The 21,951-nt window shown below is 42.2% G+C and overlaps 1 protein-coding gene across 3 annotated transcripts; it reads left to right on the forward strand.

Moving 5' to 3' along the window:
• Positions 1–179: 179 nt before the first annotated feature.
• On the forward strand, positions 180–21,065 carry LOC135338730 (ras GTPase-activating-like protein IQGAP1). Of its 3 annotated transcripts, none has more exons than XM_064534792.1 (35): positions 180–477; positions 2,359–2,449; positions 4,321–4,477; positions 4,783–4,860; positions 5,080–5,156; positions 5,528–5,595; positions 5,880–5,971; positions 6,205–6,402; positions 6,712–6,832; positions 7,283–7,452; positions 7,614–7,698; positions 8,086–8,322; positions 11,283–11,419; positions 11,596–11,701; positions 11,921–12,169; positions 13,113–13,280; positions 13,509–13,654; positions 13,823–14,077; positions 14,329–14,400; positions 14,588–14,744; positions 14,918–15,168; positions 15,377–15,570; positions 15,787–16,011; positions 16,243–16,383; positions 16,564–16,756; positions 16,960–17,016; positions 17,327–17,394; positions 17,964–18,096; positions 18,612–18,714; positions 19,066–19,244; positions 19,512–19,678; positions 19,805–19,919; positions 20,018–20,298; positions 20,379–20,484; positions 20,735–21,065. In XM_064534792.1, exons 1-35 carry the CDS (start codon positions 348–350, stop codon positions 20,852–20,854), a joined length of 5,127 nt encoding a protein of 1,708 aa, XP_064390862.1. In that variant the 5' UTR covers positions 180–347; the 3' UTR covers positions 20,855–21,065. The 3 variants fall into 3 exon arrangements, with proteins under 3 accessions (XP_064390862.1, XP_064390863.1, XP_064390864.1); XM_064534793.1 differs by lacking the exon at positions 180–477 and adding an exon at positions 1,648–1,916; XM_064534794.1 differs by lacking the exon at positions 180–477 and adding an exon at positions 2,004–2,022.
• The last annotated feature ends 886 nt before the right edge of the window (positions 21,066–21,951 follow it).

Consider the following 21,951-nt stretch of genomic DNA (forward strand, 5'->3'; position numbering starts at 1 on the left):
ATGCAATTCGAGTGCGAATAGACTATACATGTATATACCCAAAGTCTCACAAACCTTTAGAACTCTAAATACGTACTGTACATGTTTATTCTTTCTTCCACATTATAATTTTGACCAATGATAATAATAATCAACGCCCTCGAAACTTGGAGACCTTTCTGCGGCTTGGAATCGAAGCGACTTTGGGCTTTGAAATGTGCGGAGTCAAGTCTGAGTTCAAGTCAATTAAAAGTTGCATTTGTCAAACTGACAACACATGCAGTGGTACAGTACTAGGTAGATAGCGTTTCTATAATCTACCTGACAGCTCATAATATCAAGGTAGCAATCCAGTCTACGCAGAAAGCATGTCCTCTAAGGAGCTAGAGGGGGTCAGCCCTATCCACCAAGTGGGTGCCATAGAGACTAGGCCTCAGCAACTGGTGGGCTCAGGCTCTCATGGACACGATAGCCCACACATTGGAAACATTGAGACATGTGAGTTGCAGTATAAGAGGCTGACTATAAAGAGGCTGACTATAAAAATAACTTAAAACCTAGCTCTTGTTACGTGAGCTGCTTGTTTATTTTTTGGCTCTAAAACAAACAATCATCTCCACTGACATGATTTAGCCCTGAATTATATTCAATGACTGTGTATGTGTGTAGCTAGCTACATGTGGAACGCACTGCACTTATTTTCTAGGAGCGTAGACAAGATTGCCTGCCCCACCCTTCAGAAATGAAATTCCTCGTGTAGAATGGTATTTCGTAACAGTTGACTTTGTATGGTTCCCTCAGTAGTCTAATATTTGAAGGCTTCATGTTGTTTAGTGCATGAGCATCAGCTTCAATTTAGCTCATATTTCATTGGCTGACGGCAGCTTTATTTGATACACTTGCAGCATGTAAATAGACTGTGTCCATACAGTTACAAGTAGCTGTTATTCTAAAATTCTTGAGAGTACATGAAGTGACTGAGGCGACTGTTTTTGGCCCTGTCCTTCTAGAAGCTGTAACCTAACATAACCATGTGACCTGGTAGAAGATATTAGTTTATAAGTAACGCATTTACAGCTTAAATTGAATTCATAGTGTGATGTCAGTACAGAATGCAGGGTTATTAATGGTTGTTGATTGTTTGTCTAAAGGCTTAGTCTAAGCATTTTATTCCTAAGTATTCCCTTGTGTTTACGCTTTTATGTCACGGCTCGATCATTCAATTTGTACTGGCTGAAGATTAGAAGCTGTTCCTCTTTATGTACTCGCTCATTGGCGTATTCTGTATGCAACATGGTGAAGTAATTGTAAGTGTTGATAGGGAGTTATGTGGTAGTTGCAGCATGTCACAGTACACTCTGTATTTACCCGTATCAGGTTTCAGTGCGTGTGCGTGTGTATGAGAGAGCTCATCTCAGTATTGGCTAGTGAATTCACTGTACATGTAGGTGCACTGTACTGTTAACACCACTGCTCCCCTTTTGATTGCATTTCAACCACCCACTGTAAATGTTTAATTATGTTGCTTGTACTGTTAGGTAACTCGTTTGTATAGGCCATGTGCATGCATTTTATCTGTACACACATCAATGATCAACACAAAGCCATGATGTCGTTTGTCAGCTTTAGAGGTTTCATTTGCTATGTAAGCATGTCATCACACATCCTGTATTGAACTTCTAATTGATGAACCAGTTGCAGAGTTCAGTCTAGCAGTTTCTTAGCTACCCCTAGTGTTAATAAAAGAGCTTTTTCAAAGGCTGTACATGTATTTCACCCTCAGACCAAAGCTGTGTATAGACTAACTATTTAGTGTTGTATTGATCAGGACAGTTTTTGTCTAGCTTACCGATACAAGTGGGTACGGCTACGGCTGATACTAACTCTAGCGATGGAGGGAGAGCTTGGCATCTCACTACCTGTGCAGAATGGTGTTGGTCAGTCTCAATAGATTTACTGTTAGCTTACTCTAGCTATCACACTGTTAGCTGTGCGTATCATTTCTAAGGAGGTGGTTAAGGCTGTCTAATACAGTTTTATCGAGTGAGCTTGTAGTTACAGTTGCGGTTAGTGTCATGGTAACAATGTACATAGCATTTGAGGGACCCCCTGTACGGTATTGATACCAAAGACAATAAGAACAATAGTGTACATCCAGTGTAAAGCCCAACACCCTTGTACGTACGTTGCGGTAGTGCTAGTTTGGGCTACCAATAAGTTGCTACATTGTGTAGGAGTAGAGAAGTGTATTGGCAGGCAGCTTTGTGTGCTAATAAAGACCTGACCTGCTAGAATATACAAACTCTATATATAGTATCTTCTATTGTCTCAACCGTACTTGACTATGATGTGTTTTTAAAATTTGTTTTTTGGTTGCAGCCAAAGGCAAGATGGATGGTAGCTCCATGGACGAGAAGAGGAAAGAGCACATTGCCTATGAGTACCTCTGTCATCTGGAAGAGGCCAAGAAGTGAGTTTGTCAATTAACACCTAGCTCAATTTTAAATAGTGTGCCAGCTGCCCACAGCAGAGTGTCACACAGGGAAAGGGGGATATCCTCCATCTAGCTCCAACCCCCCCCCCCCCCTAAAATTTGCATTCAGGTACTAGTTGTGGTATGAATGAGTGAGTATCCATAGCCGGCAATTTTACATACTAACAGGGTATTTAAATAACAGTTGACCTTTTTTTAGCACAATTTTCTAGTATATCCCCCCTCTACTTTAAAATCCTGTATGACACCCTGTACAGTATACTGTACCAGAGACACTGTGTCTGTACAAGACAGGATGTTAGTTATTTATTGTGCTAGTGGGCTTTCATATATACACAGTACGGTTGCTTGATGTCTTCCTGTTGTCTCCCACATCAAGGCGCTACATGTATTTTGTTACCACACTCCCCAAGCCTTTCCTGCACATGTATTAGGAACTGTACACTACCTAAGGATGCCTATGAATAGTGTGTGCCTTTCCCTTTCAGATCTTCCCATTATGGGGCTTCCAAAACCACTCGAGTTTGTTGATCTGATTAGCTCTTCCTTTAAACATACACATTCACTAAGTTGGTTTTCTCATGATGATGCTCTCCAGCTTTGTACACACTTTGACTGTCGGGTAGAGATTCTCTAAATAAAGGCTCCTCTTATCTAGACTCTCTTCTGTAGTGGCCATTTAGTGTGTTGTTCCACCGATTGATAGCTCTATGTGAAAACAAAGACCGTTGATGGCCTACAAGAGTGGACAATGAGAGTGTGTCTTGTCACTCTGTTGATGCCATGTTCTTCAATGGCTGCCACTTGTAGTGCCCATTTTATAGGCAAAGGCTTCAGATGTACAACATTTAATTTAGATTTAGAGTCGGCAAAGGCTTCAGATGTACAACATGTAATTTAGATTTAGTTCTGACTCTAACGTGTTGCCTAGAAGCTAATTTTGTACACAAATTGCCACATACGTGTACGACTCTTTTACTGTTGCTTTATTATAGTGGTTGTGTGTGTTCATGCATGAGTACCGGGCCTGTACTTATTTACAACATGTACATGTGTGTCTTGGCCGTTCAATTCCCTATGCCCTTTGGTTGTGTACTCTAGGTGTGTGCGTGTGGGTGGGTGCGTACTCTGGGTGTGTATTGTTCTATATTTAACCTTGATTGCTAACCAACAATATTTGCAAACAAACAAACGTACCTCATAACTTCCCAATGTGTTTGTTCATTTACCTTATAAGGAATCAACTCCCTGAGGTAGTGCTTCGTACGAAGTTTTAGTAAGGGTGAAATATTGTGTTTTATAGACCTCCCTGATGTTTTGCATGTGTTTGTTCTTCTCTGTACTGTGCATAGTCGATAAACTGCATCGTTTAGAGTTGCCACTGGTGATTCTGAAACTTGTCAAGCGCTGAAATATAATTATGTGGTGGTATTCATTGGCCAAGGCTGCCGGGTGCATGCATGTGTTGCCATGTATGTTGTTGTCTGGTTGGTGCTGATGACATTCACTGAATTCCAATGCTCTATTTGTTGACATGATTACACTTCCACTGGATTTTATTGGGTTTTTAACAAGCTCTCTTGGGGCCAATCTCAGAATGTTGGTGTTCTAACTATATCAACCATGGAATCCATTTTGCATTCTTGATACACCTTTTATATGTACCTGTTGAAACTAAGCTCCCTGTGTTATTCCATTTCTGTTCCGGGCATTCTATTATGTGTACATCCATGTACATGTATGTACCTAACGGCTACGTGTACTTTAAATCTGTACGCACTCTTCTCATTCATGTAACTATTGGTTTATGTTTAAAATTCAGCGTTTATCCTCCCCCCTCTTTACAGATGGATAGAGGCGTGTGTTGAGGACGAGTTGCCCCCGACAACAGAGTTAGAGCAGGCTCTAAGGAACGGAGTAATCCTCTGTCGACTGGGCCACTACTACGCCCCCACAGTGATCCCTATCAGGAGGATCTACGACTTTGACGAAGCGAAGTATAAGGTAGAGTATAGATATAACTACATACATTGAATATGTATGTATTGAGTGTTTGTTGAGGCCGGGCCTCTTTGGGTTCAGTAAAAAATAATGCACTCTCAGACTTATATACAAATTTGAACACACACTAAGTGCATTGTTGAGCTCAAGCTTTTGGCTTGAAGAATAATTTTAGGCACTCATATTGAGTTTGTATTGAGAGACTTTTCAGTCTTACTTTTATTGTCTTACATGTCATAGGCTTCAGTATAATGGTGTGTACTGTTTCTTGATTTTGACTAGTTGTGTTACCAATTTACTGTTCACAGGCCAAGGGTCTTCATTTCAAGCACACGGATAACTTCAACTTTTGGTTGAACAGTCTGGCAAACATTGGACTGCCCAAGGTAGGGCCCTACACAGTGTCCAGTGTAATATACGGATCACCCTATAATTAGTGTGCCTCAATTGTAGGCAACTGTACTGTGTTAATTTTAGTAGTTACAGCTTTTGTAAATATGTTTCAAGACTTTTAATTGATTATCCACATGGGTATTATTAACCGTCCATTGTGGGCCCAAGACTGGCTGCTTGCTCTCTTGTAATCAAAATCGTAAACTCTGCAGATCTTTTACCCCATCACTACTGACCTGTACGATCGTAAGAACATGCCGAGAGTCATCTACTGTATCCATGCCCTCAGGTAAGAGTGTGTGTGCTGTGGTGCCTTATAATCAGTTAGAGCTGTTGATTTTGCTATTGTGATTATTATAATAAAAGGAGGCAAATTGTTTTATCACGTCAGTTTAGACCTTCAATGTAAACGCTTATTCACAGCTGTTGATTCCATAGTGAAACTTGCCATACCGAGTAAACACAACATACTTTTAAATTAATGACAGCAGGCTGTATCAGTAACAACCTATGAGCACAAACAAAATAACTATTACACTGGAATAGTTCACTACCTGTTGTTTACCAAGCTTCATTAGCAGTTAGTGACTTACTGTACGTACAGTACATGTACCTGCATTCAATGTTACGTGTACATACGCCATCTTATTTCTCATCCAGTCTGTACCTGCACAAGCTCGGGAAGGCACCTCAGATTGAAGACCTACTGGGGACCGCCACTTTCACAGGTACACCAACGCATTCTGAACCACATTCTCTCTGTTCTCTCAATACTGCACAATCTTTATGTGCTGTGTTTAATGTATTTGTGTTTGATCGGCTGTCACGTTTGTTTAGTAATTGTCAAGATTAACTGTTATTGTTTATTGTGCATTATCTCGAAAATCCCACTTGAGTGTACTTTCACAGTAAAACCCACTCACCTGACATTGATTGCGTTGTACGTATGAGTATTACTGTCTACCCCCCACACGCACTCACCTCCCACACCCACACCCACACACACCCACAGAGGAGGAGATTAGTACGATGAGAATGGAGTTGGACAAGTACGGCATTAGGATGCCCCACTTCGGCAAGATCGGAGGAATTCTAGCCAATGAGGTTAGGAGTTAGTATCTATATGTACAGTACTTATGCAGTCGCTATAGTGGTTCTTTGTGAATCAATGTACACATAAATTGTATCTACAGATGAATTGTGTGAGACATATTTGCAATAGTAAAACGAATTAGGTAAAGATCAAGAAGTTTAATAGTGAAAAATCATTACATGTATGCTCAACAATGCACTAGTAACTACCTCTACCCCTACCCACCACCCCATCCTACGTGTAGATGACGGTGGACGAAGCAGCTGTCCATGCAGCTATCCTGGCAATCAACGAGGCCTTGGACAAAGACGACCCTGTGGAGACGCTGACTGCCCTACAGAACGCCAACGCCTGTCTAGTCAAAGTGGAGGAGAGCAGTGCTCCTCGCTACCACGACCTCCTCCTGGGGGCCAAGAAGGACAAGGAAAATAGAGCCACTCAGGTAGACTGGTGTTTAAGTAGCTGTAGTGCTCAATTGTGTACTTACTGAGAGAAGATTATGAAGCAGTAGGTTTTAATGATAGTTCAGTACTTAGGGAAGCCGTGGTAGTTCAATGGCATAGTCCTTTTGAAGAGGGTAGGCACATAATTAAATGAACAGTTAATACTGCCTCAAATTGCACATAGGCGTTTAATTTCAATCAGTTTATGTTTATTTTGGTGTTACTGATGTTGCCATACTTTTGATTCAAATTATAGTGTATACTCTTATAAGCTTGTTGTGTTTACCACCTGACTGTCACATGGCTAGAATGGAGATGTGGAGGAGTCAGAACGAGACGTATATGAGGTGATCCTCACCCAGTCAGAGATACAGGACAAGCTAAACGAGGTCAACGTCGCTGTTGCCAAGGAGATCGCAGAGGCTAAGTGTGAGTGGAAAACGTGTTGTATATGATCCTGCCGTGTATAGTCCAGGTTTTTGAAGCTATAAGCTATACATGTACATATGTACAGTCATGCGTAACAATACAGACTACATTAACTACATTATAGCGGGTTATTTTTGTAGGGTAAAAAATTTGTTATTTTCGTGGTCATGCAGCTGACCTCCACACATTTTTAACGTAGGCGTGCTTACCGGAACGTATGAATGCAGTGCAGGCAACGAGGCTAAACGGAATTTATACTCACGAAAATCACTGTTTCAAATAAACGATTTTTTTACCCCACAAAAATTACTCGCTATACGGGATACTGTGTGCGTAGCATGTGATATATAGGCACATACACAGTATATCTGTATTTAGAGCTACTGTACACAGTCATGTACAATGTATATGTAGTTGATTCAGAAGTTGTTCCCCCTCTTTCTCGTACAGTGCGAGAAGCCACGAGTGCCGTTAACAGAGCAATAGAGTCGACCAGCAAGACTGAGCTACTGCGGTCACTACAGAGTGAAGAGGCACGATTCAGTGACGTGAGACCGGAGAACATGCAGTGGTACATGGAGATACTCTCGAAGGCCATCAACGACAAGGCAGAACACGAGGTAGGTAGGAGGAGGGGTTATTTTCAGGATTATCTATAGTAAATCGAAACAAAGTCAACAGTGTCGACCTGCCACTCTTGGTAGAGATGGTGTTACAAATAAGTTTGTAATTGACCGACTAACAGCTAGACTATAACTCTTTGCCACTCTTTCTTCCCTAGGAGTCTGAGGGTGGTGAGCTGAGTCACAACGAGATCCAGGAGCTCATCAACATAGCCAACGAGGTGGCAGACCACACCAGAAGAGGTAAGGTTTACTGTACCTAAGGATTTCTTAGTTATTAGACAATGAGTGGGCCCAAACTTGCACTGGTTTTAGTTTGAAGATTTAACGTCTATCTGATGTCTCGTGCATTATGTATACATACATATGTACATGTAGTACCATGCCTGGAGTGTATACACATGTAGTCAACGCTGTTTGATTACACCACCGCCCCACACTCACACCCACCCACACACACACTCACGCTCACACCCACACTCACGCTCATACCCACACGCACACACCCACACTCACACACACTCACACTCACACCCACTCACACACACTAACGCTCACACCCACACTCACGCTCATACCCACACGCACACACCCACACTCACACTCATACCCACACCCACACACACACAGTGGATGCTGCAGTCCGCTCTGTCAACCAGACCCTTGAAGGTGGTGATGCCGACCAAACACTGGCTGCCCTACAGAACGAGGACCTTGATGTACCGGACTTGTACCCTGAGAACAAAGAGTACTACCACGGGGGTCTGCTGGCCATGAAGGGGGGAAAAGGTGGGGGGTCTCTTAAGGAGGAGGAGATCAAGGCGGGCGTTAAGGAGATGAACGAGAAGGCAGAGTATGACAGATCAGGTAAGCTTTTGTTGATTTTTTGTAAACAATTTACTTAATACTGTATAGCTGGTTATTTTTGAAGCAACTAAATTTCCGCGGATTGACCTCGAACCTCAAAAATGTATGAATCATGCATGGTTTGCTTATGGTATAAGATCTATCTACTTCAGGGGTGCAGTCATTTAAACCATCCATCCTCGAAAATATAATCAGTGAAATATTTAGGGTGAGCAATCCGCGAAAATTGAAAGTAACCCGCTGTATGGTAAGCTTTTTTCACTGGAGAAGCAAAGCTACATACCTATAGACAGTGATGCAATCTGAGAAAAGACCTGGCTTCAATTTGAACTACATGTATGGGTAAATTCATGACCTTGAGTGCAAAGTGATGAATTTAGTTTCATAAGCTTACAAGTATCTTTATAGCCCTTCCACTATCTCTCTGTGAGTGTGTGGAGCTCTAAATCCAACTGTTTCCTCCTCAATGCTTCGTCTAAAAATGCAAACTTATATTTATGAATTAGGGAATCTTTGGATGGCGTGTTCTCAAAAATGCAATTTCACAGCAGCCAACGTAATAACTTTGTGATAGAATGAGGTACATGTATGCAGACTAAGCATATAAGCATTGTGTAGGAATTGTTATGCTCTATCAGTAGGTGTATAGATCTCAACTTTTTAGTTCAAGTCAAGTGGTCCCTTTTCTCAGATTGCATCACCGGCTGAGTAGTATAGTTATGTAAAATTACGTCTGCATTCATGCAGCAGTGTACTTTGTCCCCTAAGAAGCAACTCTACCTCTAGTTTAGACTCTCTAGCTAGTTACAGTGCTCCAACCAAAGAGACTGGAACTTTTATACAGCTCTACCCGTATATATTTAAGATAAACTGGTTGATAGGGATGTATTATTATAGTATATAAGACAGATACCTTGAGTTATAGCCAGCACAGTACAACAGAAGCAAAGAACAGAGCAAAGTTAATATGTTTTGTGTGTAAAAACGCCATCTTGTTTTGACGTTTCAATGGCTTTGACATGCCCTCCATGATGTTTGATGACAGAATCAATTGTGCAGTTGCAAAGGTGGCATCACATGAGCTTTGGATGTAGCAAATAACAACAGGATGATTTATGATGTCACAAATCAGGGAAATTCATTGCTTACGTCACCAAAAAGTAGCAAAACAAGAAATTTGTGCAAGAAGGGCTGCTCTAGCAACGAAGAGACTCTTGCAGTTTCTCTAAAGGTAGGTAGATGAAAACTACACTATTATAGTACATGCTCATCAAAAATCAGACCTTAACTAGCATAAACTCAAAAGTTCTATGCCTAACATATTTACTACCACAAAACAACTAGGTATAGTATTTCTCAGTACTTACTAGTGTCTAAGACTTCCGCTGAGGCTTAAAAGTTGAGCAACATATTGTAGTTTATGCACAAAAAATTCAGATCTTAACTCAAAGAAATAGGCTAGTTCTATGCCTAACATATTTTCGTCAGTGCTTTTCTTCAGGAAGCCATCTTGTAGTGATGATGTAATATGATGTAACAGGAGATGGTCCAAGAGAAGCGCCAATACTTATCTTTCAATACCTGTACTCATTTTGAACAAAACACTTATAATAATTATGAACTAAAATGTGAAAAATAAAAAGTTCCAGTCTCTTTGGTTGGAGCACTGTAGATATAATGTAACTACAGGGTTTTCAGAATCTTTGCAACGTCAACAAAAAGTGTTGAAGTCTTGTATGAAAACCACAGATACATGTAAGACAATGTGTAATTTCACGCTTTGGTTCAGTGCTGGGTGGCAGTTTGGGGGCAATTGCTTTCACAGAAAGAGGAATAGTTTGGGGCAATTGAAAGCAATTGCCTAAGATGACTCAAGGAAATGTTGACAGAAAGAGGAACCTGACTATGTGTACATGTACAAACGCCATATAAGAAACGCTGTTGTTGAAGGCAATCTAAAGCTCTATTCTGAAAAGGCTCACAACAAACTCGAAGACAAGATGAAGACAATCCTGTTGCTGATCATAGCAGCTGCCTTGAGCACTACAACTTTTTCACGGCCAATAGCGTCACTACAGCTAAATGTAGTTGAAAAGGCTTGCAATGTGGTGGGTTACAAAGGAAGGATATGCCAACATCTACTCAGCTTTGTGGCACTCACTCAGTCAGAAGCTCCTACTGCTAGAGAAATAGTTGCTATACTGTTGAAAAACAAAGACACAAAAACAGTTTTGAAAAGTGCGTGGCAGAAAAGTCATTTTCAGAAGGACATCTATCAAGAGAGAGGAGGGTGGATATTTGCCGACCCGAACAATCCCAACAAGCTACAAGTTGTACTCGCCCCGAAATCTGCTTCAAAACCCTTTAAATTAAATGGGATTACTAATCCTGCCATCAACCTGGAGAATGTTAGACCAGCTGAGAACGGATGGGTACTTGTAGCAAACTTTCACACGCATCCTCTTCCTGACAAGACACCCTGGTGCTTACCCTGAAGACAATGATATGAGCAACTTCAACCCTGACCAACGTGGCAGTGTTAAGAGTATTGCAGACAACCCTTTCCCAACAATTCCATAGATGTACATACAGATCGAGAGCTCTGATATAATATTTCCTTGAACAGTAACACTTTTCGAACAGTACAGAGAACAAAAGAGTATATACACTGCAATCAATGTACATTGCAATGCATGCATGTAATTTAGAGCGAGCATAGCTTACTTAGATGTACATGTATTGTATAGCCTTCATGATTCTTGAATTTAGAATGTTTATGCTGTTGTCATAATTATCGCTCTCGTATACTGACAACAATATTATTGTTATGACATAAGTATTTCTCAAACAAATGTGATAATGGTGGTGATTCAGTCGTTTAATGTGTTGTGCGTACAACAGATTGCAAGCCCTGGACGGAACTGCTTTATGCCCTATGTAATTATGTGTTTCCTCTGCAGTCGATCATGTGATTGACACCATCAATCAGGTGTCCAGTGGTGCTGAGTCAGCAAATCCAGCCGATCTCCTGGCCAATCTCAAGAGCAGTCTGGTTGACGTGGGAACTGTCGAGGACTCATCAGCAGTCAGATATCAGGTGACTGTAACTAATGTATAGTTAAAGAACATGGTAAACTTAAATAGTGTACTTTAATTGGTATTTTGAGTGTTGATAGCTATATTATTTATTGCTAAACGTCGAAGGTTTTCTTATTCGTCAGCGTTGTACTTTCAATATTGATCGATGTACACTCACACACCCTCCCCCCTCAGAATGCCCTTGAGGAGGCTCGACTGAGGAAAGGTGGTGCTCTCACAGAGGCAGAGATACGTGATGTCGTGGCTCAGGTCAACGAGGAAGTCAGACAAGAGACACTCTGTGAGTTAGAGGCTATAGTGTGTGCGTAAGCTGCATGTACATCCGCTTTAACTGGAATTGTATTGTGTTCCCCATGTGCATAGTTTTCAATTGCTGGAAGCTTGAAATGCACCGAGCTGTACTATGTGTGAGAAATGTGTTGACCTGTACAGCATACACCTACTGTAGATACAATATAGTGCATGGTGACCTCTGCAGTGACAATGTTTTCGTTTTTAGCTGCTGAGGCCATTGTCACCATCAACAGTACACTGACAGCAGATGACCCTCAGGCTCTTATAGAGGCGCTACAAAGCGACTATGCCCATCTGGAGGGTATCCAAGAGCCCCAGGCCCCTCACTACCTGACGCTACTCAAGGCTGCTCTTGCGGCTAAGTTGGAGAGTGACCCAGAGGCAGCGTTGAGTAGGGAAGAGATACAAGGCGTGATAGAGAAGGCCAACGCTCAGACTGTGGAGGCACTGGAGTGTGAGTGAATAGACTTAACAGTTGCATTGTGGGAGAATGTGTGTAAAGCAGAGGGTTGTATTTTGTCAATATTAGCCCGAAAATTATTTTGTAGTTTCAATACATGTACATCATCCTCGTAAAGGATTGCTCTGTAAACAATCTACAGTAGCGGTCAAAATAAAGTACCCGTTCCGTTTACGTAGTACGTTCGAAGCGTTTCTGTTTTGACATCGTATCAAAAGCGTTGAATTTACCGTACCGTTGCTAATTACCGTTGCACGTTACAAGTACGTTTTGCAGAAAAGTTTTAGAAAACGAACAAAGAGACAATCCTAGTCATCTCGAGTATTGTAGCTAGTCTAGCTACTTAGCTATGCTATGGCTATGTCTAGCTGTAAGTCTAGCTCTAGATCTGCAACAAAGACATAAAACGCACCATTCACAAGTTCTTTAACCTTCTCATCAAAAAGGATGTCTGCAGTCTCTATAGAGTCCTATCTCTGTTCTACAAGGCTAGCTAGCTAGCTATAATATCTAACAGCTAACTGCTGCAAAAGTTCTAGCTAGCTAGCTGCGTGCAGAGCTGCATGGGTCTGGCCGAAGGAAAAATTTAACAACGGTTGATTAGAAAAAAAACACAACGGTACATAGCGTATCTTGAGCGTATTTTTAGCGTTTATTTTGCAACGTACCAGCGTACTACGGACGTACTACGTAAACGGAACGGGTACTTTTTTTGACCGCTACTGTAATTTATAAAACACATTTTTAGTGGAAGGCCTATATGGTATTCTGGTATATACACATGTATATTAGTATATTAGAGATTAGTACTCCTTGAGATTGGTGAAGTACGAGTTAAGGTCCATTTTGAATCTATAATGACCTAAACAATGAAAGGTGACACGTTTACGTAGCCATTTAACAATGGATTACCTCCCCCCTACACACATACTCACAGACGCCAAGGCGGTGAGCTCCATCAACCGTGCTGTGGAGAGCAACGACCCAGCTGCCACATTGGAGGCCATCAAAGCCCCCACTACCAACATCCGCTCCATAACTGACAGCTGCACTGACACGTACTTAGAGAAACTGAGTGCAGCACGACAGGAGAAAGTGGACAAAGGTGAGTGTGTGTGGTGTGTTGTGTGGTGTGTGAGGAATGTGGATGGGTGAGGAGTGGTGTGTGGGTGGGTGAATTAACAGAGAATACTGTCGAGGGGAATTCTATGACACTTAAATAGCTCAGTTGAAAGATTTGTATGATACGTGTTTTAGCTACTTGTACCTTTACCCAAGTTTATTCGAAAGAATATATTGACAGAGGTGTTCACAGTTTTTCTTCTATACACAGGAGTGTCTGACAATGATGGATGGTCAGCCCACCACCTTCGTGGGGGGTACACCTACTACCATAACAGCCAGACAGGGGAGGGGCAGTGGGCAGAGCCTCAAGGATTCACTGGAGAATCTTGTGAACTCAGCAAAGATGAAATACAGGTGAAATTACTTTTCCCTTGCTGTACGTGTGTGTGTAAATGTGTTGACGTTTAAAATATAACTTTGTCATCAGACATACATGTACATGTATAGCTGGAAGTGCTTAACCTTTTTTCCATCGTTTGCTGAAAGATTTAGACCAACCTTTGCATACTCTCCCCCTCACAGGCTGTGGTTACCAAGGTGACGGCAGACTATGACAGGTGGACTCTGATGCAAGCCAACGAGCCACTCATCATCCAGATACAAGCCAGAGTGAGGGGGGCTAGAGAGAGACGACCGTACAAGGAGAGACTCGAGTTCCTCTCCTCACGTCAAGAGGACACTGTCAAGCTACAGGCTGCCTGGAAAGGATTTAAACAGAGGAAGGCTTACACGGAGAGACTCGATTACCTCTCAAAGCAAACAGCTGTTGCCGTGAAGGTGAGCTCTTGTTTCGGATAGTGAGCATGCATTTAATTGACAGTTTAATTGCTCATGCACCTATATAATGTACGTATTTCTGATTTGCTAAAACCCTTCAGCAGTAATTGGTTTGACTAATGTACATGTACATGTAGGGCCTAATGTTAATTTTTTTTGTTTGTGTTTGTATCATTAGTTTTCATGTATGTGCAAGTTGATGTGTTGTAAGTTGATATGTTGTAAGTTGATGTGTGTTTTCTGCTGTGCAGATCCAGTCTATAGCCAGGATGTGGAAAACTAGAGCAGCTTACAAAGACAGATTAAAGTACTTCAAAGATCACGTAAGAGTTGTAAATTACAAACTGTGCCACCAACACCACCTACTATTTAATTAATGCCTTAATCTGTATAAAGAGCCTGAGTTATCACTTCGTCCCCTTCCTGTTTATGTTTCACATGAGTTGTTATTGTTGTACAGTAAATGTCTCTCTTCAATGATTCCAGTCACTTCACCCCTCCCCCCTGCAGGAAACAGAGGTGGTGAAAATCCAGGCGTTCATGAGAGCCAAGAAAGCAAAGAAGGAGTACACCCAGCTGGTCCAGGTCACCCAACCCCCAGCCTCCACCGTGAGGAAGTTCCTGGCACTGCTTGAACAGAGTGACATTGACTTCAGCGAGGAAATAGGTGAGGCAATGGTTTCTTCTGAGCCTGTTGCTTTAAGCCTGTTGCTTTTCTTCTGTATAATGGGTCCTCTAGCTTCTTTTGAGAGTCTATAACTTGAATTTGGAGTATATCCTGTATACGTACTTATAGGTGTGTGGTATGTGTGTGACCAGTATTGTATGTGATCCCTACAGAATGTCAGCGATTAAAGGCCAAAGTTGTACAGTCGATCCGCTCCAACCAACAACAGGAGCAAGACCTGAATGTGATGGACATCAAGATCGGGCTACTGGTCAAGAACAGAATCACCCTTCAAGACGTGGTGACTACCTCCCAGCAAGTCAAGAAGAAGGATAAGAAACACAACAGAGCATCAATGCTATTGGACGGCTCTCTGCCCGGAGGAGTAGGTGGTTTCAGCAGGGCCAATCAAGAAATGATAGAGGTACATGTAATGTGTGCTCTTTGTAAATAGTGTGTGTATGTTTGTGGTGCAGGGGGGTTCAGAAGGTGAACCTTGGAAGAGATTTTGTATATGATAGTGTGTGCACAAACACATGTACATGTATGTAATCAAAGCGGCTGTACCTGTGTTCAATGCTTGTTGGCCTTGTGTCTAAGCTTGTTATACATGTATCACTCTCCTCTCACAGAACTACCAGCACCTCTTCTACCTGCTCCAAACCCACCCAATCTACCTGGCCAAGCTGCTGTTTGAGATGCCTCAGAACAAGACCAACCGTTTCATGGAGAATGTGATCCTGGCTGTGTTCAACTACGCCCAGAACAACAGAGAGCAGTACCTGCTCATCAAGCTGTTTGACACCGCTCTCAGGGAGGAGATCGAGTAAGTGGGTGTGTGTGCGTGCGTGCTAAATGTACATTGCATACAAAATTGGTACGTTGTACAGTATTTTGAAGTATCTTCATGTAGCAGTACAGTCGGTAAATCTTTCATACTGTTGAAACGTCATTTTTGCTGATAGCCGCCCATATACATGTACATGTACATGCATGTACTTTTACGTACATTTACAAGTTTCATTTATCTCCCCCTCTGTAGGTTAAAAGTGGACAAGATTATGGACATAGTGACTGGCAATCCCACGGTTATCAAGATGGTGATCCATTATACCCGAGGGGAGAGAGGTCAGAATGTCTTGCGAGATCTACTGGGACCCCTCATTCAGGAGGTGCTCGATATGAAGGACTTGCAGCTGTACACGTCACCCGTGGATATCTACCGGGCGTGGATCAACCAGATGGAGACTCAGACTGGAGAGGCCACGTAAGTGGGGATGATGTGGGACGGGTGGTGTGTGTGTGTGAGGGCAGTCGGTTGAAATAAATAGTTCACGTTCGTCTACATGTATGTGCTTGACTGTTAGCTGAATGTTTTAGTTTCACACTGCCCCTGTACTGTATACGTATAATGTACATGTAGCTAAAACTGATTGTGGGATACTACACTAAAGTCATTGTAGGTTTCATACAATGTGTCAATCTCCCCCTTGTGCAGTAAACTTCCCTATGATGTGTCCAATGACCAGGCCCTGGAGCACGAGCCAGTGAGACAGAAGGTCGCCGCCACAGTCAAGGCATTGAGAGACCTCTCTGACAGATTCCAACAATCTATATTCGACTCAGTCAACAAAATACCGTACGTTTCAAACTGCCCACAACTTAGGCATGGTCTTTGGAAATACTGCGTGTATGATTGTACAGTAATCTGTGTCTTAATTGTGCATCATATAATTATGTTGAAGTAACTTGTTCCTTACAAGGTGGCTATATAGTGCTTCTAAATTTTGGATTGTACTTTTCTCCCTCTCCTTTGCAGCTATGCAATGAGGTACATAGCGATGAAGCTGCGACAGGAGCTACAGGCCAAGTTCCCTGAGGCACCCGAGGACGACATCATCAAGGTGGTGGGTAACCTCCTCTATTATCGCTACATGAACCCTGCCATCGTTGCACCCGATGCCTTCGATGTTGTTGACGCAGGCATGGACAATCAGCTGTCTACTGACCAGGTGTGTGTGTGGGTTGAGTTTTGTGTGCTTCTACTTGTTGTTGCATGTGTATAAATATTGTCCTGGGCAACATTCCCTGCATGCAAATTGTACATGTGACAGTGTCAACTGTGTATTTAATAGCTAGATAACATGAAGTTTGGCATCTCCAACGAGACATCAACACCTGTAGTGCTTTCATTTTATTTTTATGTGCCTCACAGAGACGAAACCTGGGCTCCATTGCCAAAGTTTTGCAGCATTCCTCGGCTGGAAAGATGGTAAGGTTAATATTTAGATATTATTACATGTAGGTACCGTATTACTAGAATGTTTTGCGAGCCTCAAACATATGCAAACTTTGCGAGGGTTGATCAATTCGCAACAATAAAATCGCAAACCTAAATTATTACTAGTAAATGCCCACGATCCTTGCCAGATCGCAATAGTTAACCGCAAAGGATCAAATTTTCTGCTGAGTTGGCTCATTCGAAGGTTTTTCACTAGCAAAATATTCTAGTAATGCGGTATCGCTGCTTAAAAAAATTGGTTGATCATTCTATCATTCTCTCTGTTCCCTTCTCTGTACAGTTTGAGGCTGAGAATGCTGCCCTGTCAGTAATGAACCCATACATTCAGGAAGCCTTCAAGAAGTTTAGGTAAGTTTTGATTGCTTGAGTTAAAAAAAATGTAAATTTTGTACCTCTGGTAATGTACGAAAGATTACCTTTTCAAATGAAAACACCGCGGGTTTTGATGCCTTAGATGGGGAAAGCTACATTTAGCTTGGGCAACCTTGATTGGCTGAATGAAACAGTGCAGCTTTGCAGCTCTTTTCTCACTCTTGCAGCTAACAATATATACATGTAGCTAGCGTTTTAGTGCAGAGCTATCTCCTAAATAAATAGCTAAGTTACAACAGATTTAGTTACACACGAGTCTGAAGAGGGGCCCGTCTGAAAGACCTGCAGCAATGGCCTTTAAAGTAAGCAAAACTAGCAGCATTATTTTGCAAATCCACAGATTGAAAACATAATTAAAAGCCTATAGAATCTTACTTTCACTTCATTTATCAATAGCAGCTAGTCTACACAGACACACAAACACACAGACACACAGACACACAATCGTGTACCTCGCTGCGCATGTTCACACTAAGGCATAATACAACTTATAAGTATTATACTACGACACTCACTCTAACTCTATATATATCCCCCATGCACAGAGAGTTCTTTCTGCGAGCATCAACAGTGGACCCCCCAGACAAAAGACTGGGTATCGACGAGTACTCTGACGTGACCATGCTCACCAAACCAATCATCTACATCAGTGTCAAGGAGATATGCTCCACCCACTCTGTGAGTGTCCACCTACATGTACTGGAGTGTGCATAGCAGTTACCTAATGCTTGTGTTGTGTGCTTAAGAACTTCAATAATTATTTGTGCTTTCAATCCAATCAATTAGAGTGTTTGCATTCACCGTGGTGTATTGATTCTAAGAGTTGGTGGTCCTTGTCAATGTACATGTATATGTATACATATCCTCTCTACATGTCAGGGTTTCATCTAGGATTAAAGTTTGAGTGGGAAAGTTTACGCACGCCGCCAAATGTTTGGCCACTCCCACATTTGTTGACCACACCCCCTATTACATGCTAGTACATCACAGTAGATCTAGTTACATATTGCACATCATAGACAGTACTAATGTTTATTATACAAACATTTTGGGGGGGGGAAGGTTCACCCCAGCCCCCCCCCCCCCCCTCACTAGATGAAACCCTGCATGTACATTTAGCTTACAACGTGTACGTGTATACAATGTATGTCCTATCTAATGTATAGCTTACATGAACTCTTCTCCCCATACAGCTGCTAATTGACCACGAGGAATCCATCGCCCCCGACAGCAAGGACCCCATCCACGAGATCCTCAAGGACCTAGGACCATCACCCTCCGTAGAAGCACTTGTTGGTGAGAGTGCATTATTTCTAAACCCTTACGCAGCTAGTGGATGTGTGCATAATTATATACTTGTACATATGCTGGCCTTGATTTTTAGCTGTGTATCTACATCGCCAGCTCCTACACATGCATGTATGTAAGATTATATTGAGCATCAGTATGCGTACACTCCTCTTGCGTACACTCAGAGGAGATCCAACATGCGTGCACGAATCACTACAAGTTCAGTGCATTGATGTCGTTGCGGTCACGTGATAACGTCCAGGCCAAATGCACTGAACTTGTAGTGATTCGTGCATGCATGTCGGACTCCCTTTGGCGTACACTGCACGTGTGTCATCACACCCCTTCCCACCCCAGGAGGTGTTAGGGAGACAGCACCGGGAGAGGACAAACAGGACCTGGTTAACGAGGCAGGTAAACAGGAGATCCCCCTCACCCTCACCAACAAGGTGGAGAAGCTCGCAGAGGAGGATGAGAGCACCAACATGAAGGCCCTGTTTGTCAGGACCAAGAGAATGGCTGTCGATGTGCTCAAGGTGTGTAATACTGTGTAATGTATTTACATGTATACATGATGTACTAGTACCCTATGCTATTAGAGGATTTATTGAAAGTGCATGCATGTGCGTTTTTATCGTACTGTTATGTATATAACTGGCTAATGGTAATGGTTATAGTTATTACGTGCATTACATAGGTTCCACACTATATTTAAGGCATCTAATACAAATGTTTCGTTATAATTATACGTGTATGAATGAAGCTGTCCTCTTTATACAGTTCTCCCCTATTCTTCCGTGCAGGTCCAGCCGGGGGAGAATCTGACGACAGTGCTGTATACACCAGCCACCCCTGAGCAGGAGGAGGAGCATCAGGAGCTGGTCAAAAAGATGGAGCAAGCAGAACAGGAAAACTTACAGAGGTCTCTCACCATCATGAAGAAATCAGAGTCATCCTTCAATGACAGAAGGTGTGCATGGGTTTGTGTTGTGGGTTGTACTGTATTCTGTAGAAACGTTTTTCAATAGATTATAAGTGTTGTGTACTCTAAAGCTACATTTGTACCTCACAATAACTCTATCCTCCCCCCATGTAGCCTGCCGCTAGAGGGCATGAAGAGGAAGATAATGCGTAACCTTCGCACCTTGGAACAGGAGGGACTGGTCAACAGCAAGAATGACTATCAGGAGATCATCAACGCTATTGCTCAGGTACATACTTTTGTCCACTTTTTGCCAACTCTTCTACTACAGCTTAATATTCTAGTTAGAGGCTATTAATTAATTATGCCCTAATTTTCTCTAAACAGGACATTAGAAACCAGCATCGTTACCGACAGCAACGGAAAGAAGAGCTGACTCGGTTAAACCAAACTTTGGATAAATTGAACAAGAAGGCGTCGTTCTATGAAGAGCAAATGGATTTCTACCAGCAGTATGTTCGCTCTTGTCTTGACCAGCTGGCATTAGCGAGCTCTAAGGGAAGCAAGAAGGCTACCGAGGGATTCAAGAAACAGACTGTCAAATACAACGCTCATAAACTGTTTGAGAAAGGAGTTGTCCTGGAGATCGAAGGATTACCTAATCACCAGTAAGAAACTCTCATGTCTATAATTTATGCAAGTGTAGCGTTATGCGCTATGTTCACATATTTTTTCTTACTCCTCCCAGGTTCAGAAATGTTGTGTTTGAAATCACATCGGTGGATGTGGGAAAGTTTGAGGTGTCTGGTCGTTTCCTGGGCAGGCAGATAGAGAAGGTGGAGCTGGTCTTCCAGGTGAGGGATAATTATTATTCTAAGTATATCTGAACTTCACACATAAGTACAAGAGATATATATATGCATTGACTTGTGTCTCTGACCATATCACGTTGAAAACACCGGTTTCCGTCCAATAGTATGCATGTGGTATGATTTGTTAATTAGAGTGTTCCGGTGTGCTCAATGCCTATGATTTTGTCTTAAAATACATGCATTAATATATACCTGCTGAAGTGTTTCACCCCCCTCTCTTCTCCCCACACAGGACCTCCTTCAGCTGCAATACGAGGGCCTGGCAATCATGAAGATGTTTGGAAGGGCCAAAGTGAACGTTAATCTGCTCATCTTCCTCATAAACAAAAAGTTTTACGGCAGAGTAGCGTAGCGTTCGGATTTCCACTAGCAAATTGTATTCATTGACAATTTACTGTGCATGTGCTGTCTGTGACACTGTAGGGAGCATTGAATTGTCTATATCACTATATAGGACTATAGAGTATTAATTGCAGAAATTTATTATGTACGTATGCTTATCTTGTCTCAATTTTTGTATACACACCATCATAATAATTATGTTATATTGCTGCATGCATGTACATGCTATTGACAGTGTTGATATATGTTATAGTTATAACACGGGCACAATTAAGGGATGTATGGAATATATTGCACTGAATTCGAAGCACGAGGGCGTAAGCCCCGAGGGCTGAGTGCAATATATATTCCATGCATCCCGAGTGCACGTGTAATAACTAGTATATCCCGAGGGCATATAGCAACATAACACTGTCTTAGTAGTCTAACACAATATAAACTGCACAAAAAGATGACAAAGAACTCTAGACCACAGCCCTTCTCTCCTAGACGCCAGTATAGTCTATATGCAGCATATAAGATTGGCATGACCGACGAATGGCTTGAAACAAAATTGTTGGAGTTCCAACGCTGAAACCACTGCAAAACAGCCCCACCCCCACTTCTGGTGCTACAAAACAGCCCCACCCCGCTACTGCTGTAAAGAAACAGCCCCACCCCATTTACTGCTGCGAAGACGTCCCACCCCACTATACTACTCAGTGTAACTGCTGCTCGAATTCCGAACAGCCCCTCCACTATCCTCGGCATCACAACCAATCCAAAGAAGCTCGCCTCTACACTGCTGCAAAACAGCTCAAGCCCCCCTGCAAAAAGAGCCGCTTCTAGTGCATGCTATGGTGAAGCCAGAATTGACTGTGCATCAAGAAGTGGAGGACTAGTAGGTCTAGGAACACAGAATCTTCACAAAATGAGCCTGGGACGATTTTAAAACCTGCATGGTTGCAAAGAAGAAACTCCAGCAGTGCTGAACATTCCTGCATGGCTGGACTTACTTTGATACTTGTTATTTCTCATGATACAATATTTAATTTAATTATGCCAGAGGGGCGTTTTGTGGTTAGTGCATTATGACTTTGGGGTCAGTGCAATATGACTTTCAGCAGT

This window comes from Halichondria panicea, chromosome 7 (assembly GCF_963675165.1).
Source record: "Halichondria panicea chromosome 7, odHalPani1.1, whole genome shotgun sequence".
In the NCBI taxonomy this organism is placed as follows: Eukaryota; Metazoa; Porifera; class Demospongiae; order Suberitida; family Halichondriidae; genus Halichondria; species Halichondria panicea.